At 36.7% G+C, this 7,298-nt stretch overlaps 1 protein-coding gene across 1 annotated transcript; it reads right to left on the minus strand.

Annotated features, from left to right (window-relative positions):
- Positions 1–1,258: 1,258 nt before the first annotated feature.
- LOC117657167 (olfactory receptor 5J3-like) lies at positions 1,259–2,215 on the minus strand. Its single transcript, XM_034405314.2, has one exon. The coding sequence runs from the start codon at positions 2,195–2,197 to the stop codon at positions 1,259–1,261; it is 939 nt and encodes a 312-aa protein (XP_034261205.2). The 5' UTR covers positions 2,198–2,215.
- Between the last annotated feature and the right edge of the window lie 5,083 nt (positions 2,216–7,298).

Raw genomic sequence — 7,298 nt, forward strand, 5'->3', positions numbered from 1 at the left:
ACATTTAAGAGCAGCAGAGAAGAAAACTAATAATGTTTTTTGTTGTTCTGAAAAAAATCATGCACTACAGGAGGCATAGTGTGTAGAAAGAGAGATGATCAAGTTTTCCTGTATTTTATACAATTTTATTTTTAGGTATAAAGAAGTTTCAAATGGTAGTGGTCCATAAAAAATAGAAGCAAATGAACAAAACAATGTCAGAACTTAGCAGAATAGTATGCTTGCCTTGTTTTATTATAAATGTGTTTAATTAATGTAATCTATAAATATGTGGAAAGGAGATACAAACAACTATATATCCTGACATATTTTCTACACTGTTGCTACGTCCTCAGTCTTGGGGGTAGATTAGGCAACAAGAGAAAATTTGAAGACAGATTGATATCCAAACCTACCATAGGCTACTGTGACACTTGTTCAAGAATGGTGTTCACACATGGAAGTTTTTTCTCAGTATCTAGGCATGCAGAATAGAATAGAATAGAATAGAATAGAATAGAATAGAATAGAATAGAATAGAATAGAATAGAATAGAATAGAATAGAATAACAGAGTAGGAAGGGACCTTGGAGGTCTTCTAGTCAGGCAGGAAACCCTATAGCATTTCAGACAAATGGTTGTCCAATCTCTTCTTTAAAAACTTCCAGTGTTGGAGCATTCACAACTTCTGGAGGCAAGTTGCTCCACTGGTTCATTGTTCTGTCAGGAAATTTCTTTTTAGTTCTAGGTTGCTTCTCTCCTTGATTAGTTTCCACCCATTGCTTCTTGTTCTATCCTCAGGTGCTTTGGAGAATAGCTTGACTCCCTCTTCTTTGTGGCAGCCCCTTAGATATTGGAACACTGCTCTCATGTCACCTCTAATCCTTCTTTTCATTAAACTAGACATAACCAGTTCCAGCAACCGTTCTTTATATGTTTTAACCTTTGTTTTAGCAACAAAGATGATTAGTCCCCTAATCATCTTTGTTGCTCTTCTTTGCACTCTTTCTAGAGTCTCAACATCTTTTTTACATCGTGGTGACCAAAACTGGATGCAGTATTCCAAGTTGGCCTTACCAAGGCATTATAAAGTGGTATTGACACTTCACATAATAATACCACTTTATAATGCCTTGGTAAGGGCACATTATTGTGTTACAAAAAATATACACCTATAGAAATGGTGCATATAAATACACCTATATATATACTTTTACCAGTATGTAGTTCTTGAAATACAACAATATCTCCTGTAAATGTACTTTGTTAACAGTTTGATTTAAAAATAAATTGACATAGCTCTTTTTCGTAGGGCTTTTCTGATGGCAATTCTGACCTCCTGGTTCCTCAGGCTGTAAATCAAGGGATTTAGCATGGGGATCACCACTACATAAAATAGGGAAGCCATTTGGTCTATATGGTGAGACTGTCTAGAGCTTGGTCGTGCATAGATAAAGCTACCACACCCATAGAAAATGCCAATGACCATGAGATGAGATGTACAGGTGGAGAGGGCTTTCCGATGACTCTTGGCAGAGCGGTCCTTTAAAATGGTGACCAGGATGTAAGTGTAAGAGGTAAGAATGGTCAGGGTAGTTGTTATTACATTGAACCCAATAAGTATAAACATCAACAGTTCATTAAGGCTAATGTTTGAACAGGCAAGTTTTAATATGGGAGGAACTTCACAATAAAAATTCTTAATGATGTTTGGGCCACAATAGTGTAATCGAGATGCAGCAGTTGTGTGTACTAAAGCATTGATGATCCCGGCAATATAAGAAAATGCTGTAAGTTGGATACGTTTTTTGGAGGACATGGTGATGAAGTAGAATAGAGGATTGCAGATGGCTACATAACGGTCATAGGCCATCACTGCTAGAAGGTAGCACTCTGTGGTGGCAAATAGACCATAAAAGTAAAGCTGAGCAAAACAACCTGCAAAAGAAATAGCTTTATTCTCTTTTAAAAGATTGGAAAGTAACTTTGGGGTTACAGATGATGAATAGCAGATATCCAAGAACGATAGGTTGGTGAGGAAAAAGTACATTGGTGTGTGGAGTGGAGGACTGGTCCTGATTAAAACAATCATGCCCACATTTCCCACCAGGGTGATGGCATAAATGGCAAAAAATATCACAAAGAGGAGGAGTTGTAACTGTGGATTATCAGTCAATCCAGTGAGTATGAATTCTGTCACCCGTGTGCTGTTTCCCATTGAATCACAATAACAGTGTGGAAACTGAAAGAATGCAGAAATTATTATTACATGTTCTCTTAAACATTTCAAGTATAAATCGAGTGACAAAACTTAAAAAAATTCATTGAATCCTATGTACGCAGTGCTGTGGTACTGTGTCTGAATATTGGAATATTGAAATTGGTATATTCTTTATTGGCTACGTGTGATTGGACACACAAGGAATTTGTCTCCAACTCAGGGTACATACAAACCACAAAGTGATAAATCCTAGATCATAAATCATAAGATACACACAACAAGTGATAAATCATAAGATAGTTATGATTGAGAGAAGGAAGATAAAAATGAGGTGGGATTATTCCTTAGAAATAATGTCTCCATAGTGGAGCAGATGTCTCCACTATGAGAAATACCCACAATGGGGCCATACATTTGGGTTTTTTTAACCATACTACATCAGTGTGGTGGAGTGTGCACCTGGAGAAGCAGTGGATAGGAGTTTTGGCAACATAGAGCTTTCCCAGAAAGAGGCCCAGATTAAGAGGCTGCACAGTTTGAGTTGGAGGAAGGAGGTGGGAAGACATTCAGGGTAGCCACATCATAGAATCTCTTAGGACGTACCTATTAGTTTAGGTTATAGCTTTAGTTTGTCAAGATTCTATCCATTTGGTATAAGCAAATAAATGATTGGATTCAATTGGATTTCACTGTATCATCTTTGGGCTTAGGCCTGACAACTACACTCATACATCCATGGGAAAATATCCATGGGAAACAGACTGGAGTTTTAATCAAAATAAAACTGAACTAGAAACAAAAACATCCCAAGGTCAAAAGGCTGTTGCAGAAACCTTTAAAGGATTACTTTAAAGGTAAAGGTTCCCCTTGCACATATATGCTAGTCGTTCTTGACTCTAGGGGGCGGTGCTCATCTCTGTTTCTAAGCCAAAGAGCCAGCGCTGTCCGAAGACGTCTCCGTGGTCATGTGGCTGGCATGACTAAACACCAAACACTGTTATTTCCACCAAGGTGGTCCCTATTTTTCTACTTGCATTTTTTTACATGCTTTCGAACTGCTAGGTTGACAGTTGTTACTTTATGGAGTAGTAAATGCAAAGATCCAAGGTCTTCATCTTAGACTTGATCGAAGATATGAATCAGGTCAACCACCAGGCTAAAAGAATATATTGACCACGGAGGTGGAGACTCATATCATGAAATACCAATATCTTTCCAATCTATTAGCATTTCTTCATTATTATTACTGGAGAACACAACAGGGTAGAAAATACTGCAAGATAGACAGTTAAAGGGATGAATCTATGTGATCCAAATTAAGGGACCCAAAGTGATGTCTAAAAGAAAACAACATCCCATTCAGTGTAGAACACAGCATCTGGCATAATTGTTTGTAAACAGCTATTTTTATAATAATATGTATAAATACAGAATTTTCAGTCAATAATACATAGCAGAATAGAGCAGTTTTGAAAATGCCATATTAACAGAGATGTGCTGTTAAACTTACCCAATTATACTAAGCTCAACAACATCTTCCACAGTTTAAAGCATATTCTTCCTGCAGAGTTTACATTTGGTTGTGGATGAATAACTTCCATGTAAAACCAATTGCCAAATTCTTTGAGCGTCAAGAAGCAATTCAGATGTATTGCAACTCCAGATAATTCTAGATGTTCTTATTAATATGGTAAGCATTTTCCCCATGCTATCTTTGGGATTATGCACGGGAACTTAATTCTACAGAAGAAATCCTTGGTATTCCCTAAATAGTTCAGATCCCACAATACATAACATTTATTCTAATAATTACCAAGGGAAGTGCATCAAAGCTAAATTATAATGTTTTGACTATATGACAGAACAAAGCACTTATTGTCAGTTTCAAAGCACAGATTTCTCTATAAAATGTCACCTTGAACTGACAGGCTGTTTGTCCCACTCGGTTCTGACATTCCCTGCTGAGTGTATCTTCATGCCTTTTGAACCCATGAATACCACACAAATGCCAAAAATATTCTTATAGCAATAAATTTAAACTGACAAAGTCCAATTTTCAGTATTCTCCCCCCCCCAGCTCATTCAGTTCCAATGGAGTGAAATCTAAGCAAAACTGAATATATGGAACAGGACCAAGTTATGTATGGGGCCTCCTTTCCTTAAGGACATCTAGCTGTCCTTCCAACTAACATATGTCCCCATCCATTTCCTTAAATATTGCCACCTTATGGAAAATGTGCTTTTCTGTAGCCCTTGTCCTATGCAACACTGTTCCTCCTAGCCTTCTGAAAGCACTGAAGGTCTGACCTTTTCCCTCAAGAATTGAGATAAGGATGAGATGGCCACATGTCAGAAATTTTAACTTGGTCTCCAATTTTTGTTTCTAATGTTTAATGTTTTAATAATTTTAATGTGATTTTTATGTTATTTTATAAGTAATATTGTTTTAATTCTTGATTGGGAACTGCCCAGAGTTTGGTATAAGATTGGTGACCATATAATGCTTTGAATAAATACATTTATATTGTTATTTTTTCACTGGAAGAGTTATTTTGCAATGTTACCAAAGAAATATCTATAAGTATAACATTTTTTTCTCATCAGCTTTTTGCTTTCTTTCCCATCTATTTATTTCATTCTTCTTGGAAACCAAATGATTATAGCAAAGCCATCATGGACATCTTTTATCATTTCTTCTTCATCTCTAAGATAATAGTCCATTATTGAGAGCACCTGTCTCAGATACCTAATAAATATTCATAAACATTCACCATAAAACCCAACTTTTGGTAGACATCTGATTCCATCTTTTTGGCTCCTCAAATTGCTTTCAATTACACACTGCTGTTTAAATTATATAAAGTTCCTTGTGCTGTTTTCATATATATTTTGAAAAGTCTGTTGTTTGGGGACTATGTGAAGACAAGCAGTTGTTTATATTTCAACAGAATGGGAAGTAGTTCTTACTGCAAAGTTGAGCTCAAGCAGTCTCTTAGTCATTTTGGTCCAAACATTCAGTAACAGATGAAATTTCATCCTCTCCAGTCATCCTGTCTTTCAAATGTTGCAATGTTATGTCAGATGGTGGTTTTTTAAAGTATTGAAAAATATCCCAAATGTCAAAGCATCCCTGGCCTGCTCTCGAGTGCCATAGGCAAGGGGGATGGGAAACCAGCAAAGCAACACAGCAGCCAAAGACAGGAGCACATTCCAGACATATCTTTCTCAAGGCTGTCTCCCAGAGTCACCCACAGCGGCCAGAGGGGAGTGATTTCTACAACTCATGAAATTGCTCCGTTGGTGAATGTGACTGATGTCACACCCTGGGGGTGGGGGTCTGGGGAAACAGGGTCATGATTGGGGCTGTAAATTATGTGGGGTCAGAGTTGGCTTCATTTGGGTACATGCAGACATGAATTCCTAATAAATAACTGGATTTCTTTTGAAGCTTGGCTCAAGGCTCATGATTTCATTAGGGCATCTGTCAGAACCCTGACACCAAGGACAGTCTATTGGTGAAACCATTAACATAAATGAGACAGAGACAAGAGCTCCATTTTTTCATTTAGATTCTTAGCCTAATAACGAATTTGAGTAATTGCTGTCCAAACAACAAAAACAAAACCCAAGAAAAAAGTATATTGAAGTACTCTGAGGGAGGCAAGATCTGATTAATATAGAGTCGGGTTCAGAGAGGTATTCTTGAATAAAAATATTTTTGCCACTTTCTTAAATTCCATGCCAATGTGGCATGTTTGGGAATCAAACTGAATAAAAGGAGGGGAAAAATATTTGAGTTACATATTTTATAAGATTTGACAATGACAAATTAGCTACTGCACATCTTTTATATTCAGTACCTTTCAGATAAATTGCTGGAATGCTTCATAATCTCCAAATTGGCTTATTCAAAATTATCTTCAAAACATTTGTGTTGAACTTTTTTTTCTGTACTTGAAAAAAACCCACATTGTTCTAGTTCAGGAGAGCATCTTTTTGTGAGAACTTTTAAAGTAGTGAAGATACGTCTAATGCTTTGATTTTTTGGACAGCAGTTTTGTTATGTGAGGCCCAGTGAGTCTGTCTTTCTATAACCATCCATTGTTTAAGATCTCTGCAAGTTCTTGATTTTAATTTTGAAATCTATGGAATTAATTCTTGGCAAAGCATTACATTCGTCATTTCTCTTCCACCCACATTTCAGCTAGAAACAACAAGCCATATTCCAAACACTGCAGTCTTTTCTCTTTTCTTATTAAGCCAAGAAGTTCCAATTCATGATTTCCATTGTGCTTACAGGTTACAAATGAATTGTGGGGTGGAATGGGAGGATGCTAATAAATGCCTTTTATTTTATTGGAGAAGGGAATAGCTGTGCAGATCTACAGTTTCTCTTTACTTGCTTCCCACCATTTTCAAACAAAATTTTGCAGGAAGCTGGGTATCCAGAGATGAAACAGTTTTGAACCAACCATAATGTGCATGTGAACAAAACAAAGTAAAAAACATGTCAGAAAAAGTGCAAGGGTAAAATAGCTCCCCATCCCCATCCCAGAAGGCTTTCCCCAATATTACACAGTAACGTACCCCTCTTGCTCTTTAGCATCTAGTTTTTAGTAGCTGAATAGTTTGGTAGCAAAGAACATCCACCCTTCATGGACATAAAAGACATGAATAAACAAACTCAAAAGTATTTTCATCTCCCAAGTAATTATCTCCAATGTAATTTTCTAACAGACATACAGCTCCAGGATTTAATCCTTAAAGAATTTCAGGAGTCCAGCTATCAAGATTAAAAGAGTTTATGTATGTATTTACTTATTTAACCTTATTTGATTTCTATAGCCACCTATCTGAACAAGTGACTGTACATCATAAGTCATAAAAAGAATTAAAAAGAATTTAAACAGTATAAAATAAATATATATGGCCCCAAGTAAAACTGTTATTATGGGTGTTAATATTGCCAGGAAACAAGGCCCTTAATATACTCATGCCTGGGCAAACAACCAAATCTTTACAGCAGTGGGTCTCAACCTTCCTAAAGCCGCGACCCTTTAATACAGTTCCTCATGTTGTGGTGACCCCCAACCATAAA

This window comes from Pantherophis guttatus, chromosome 1 (assembly GCF_059756535.1).
Source record: "Pantherophis guttatus breed Tessera chromosome 1, ASM5975653v1, whole genome shotgun sequence".
Classification (NCBI taxonomy): Eukaryota; Metazoa; Chordata; class Lepidosauria; order Squamata; family Colubridae; genus Pantherophis; species Pantherophis guttatus.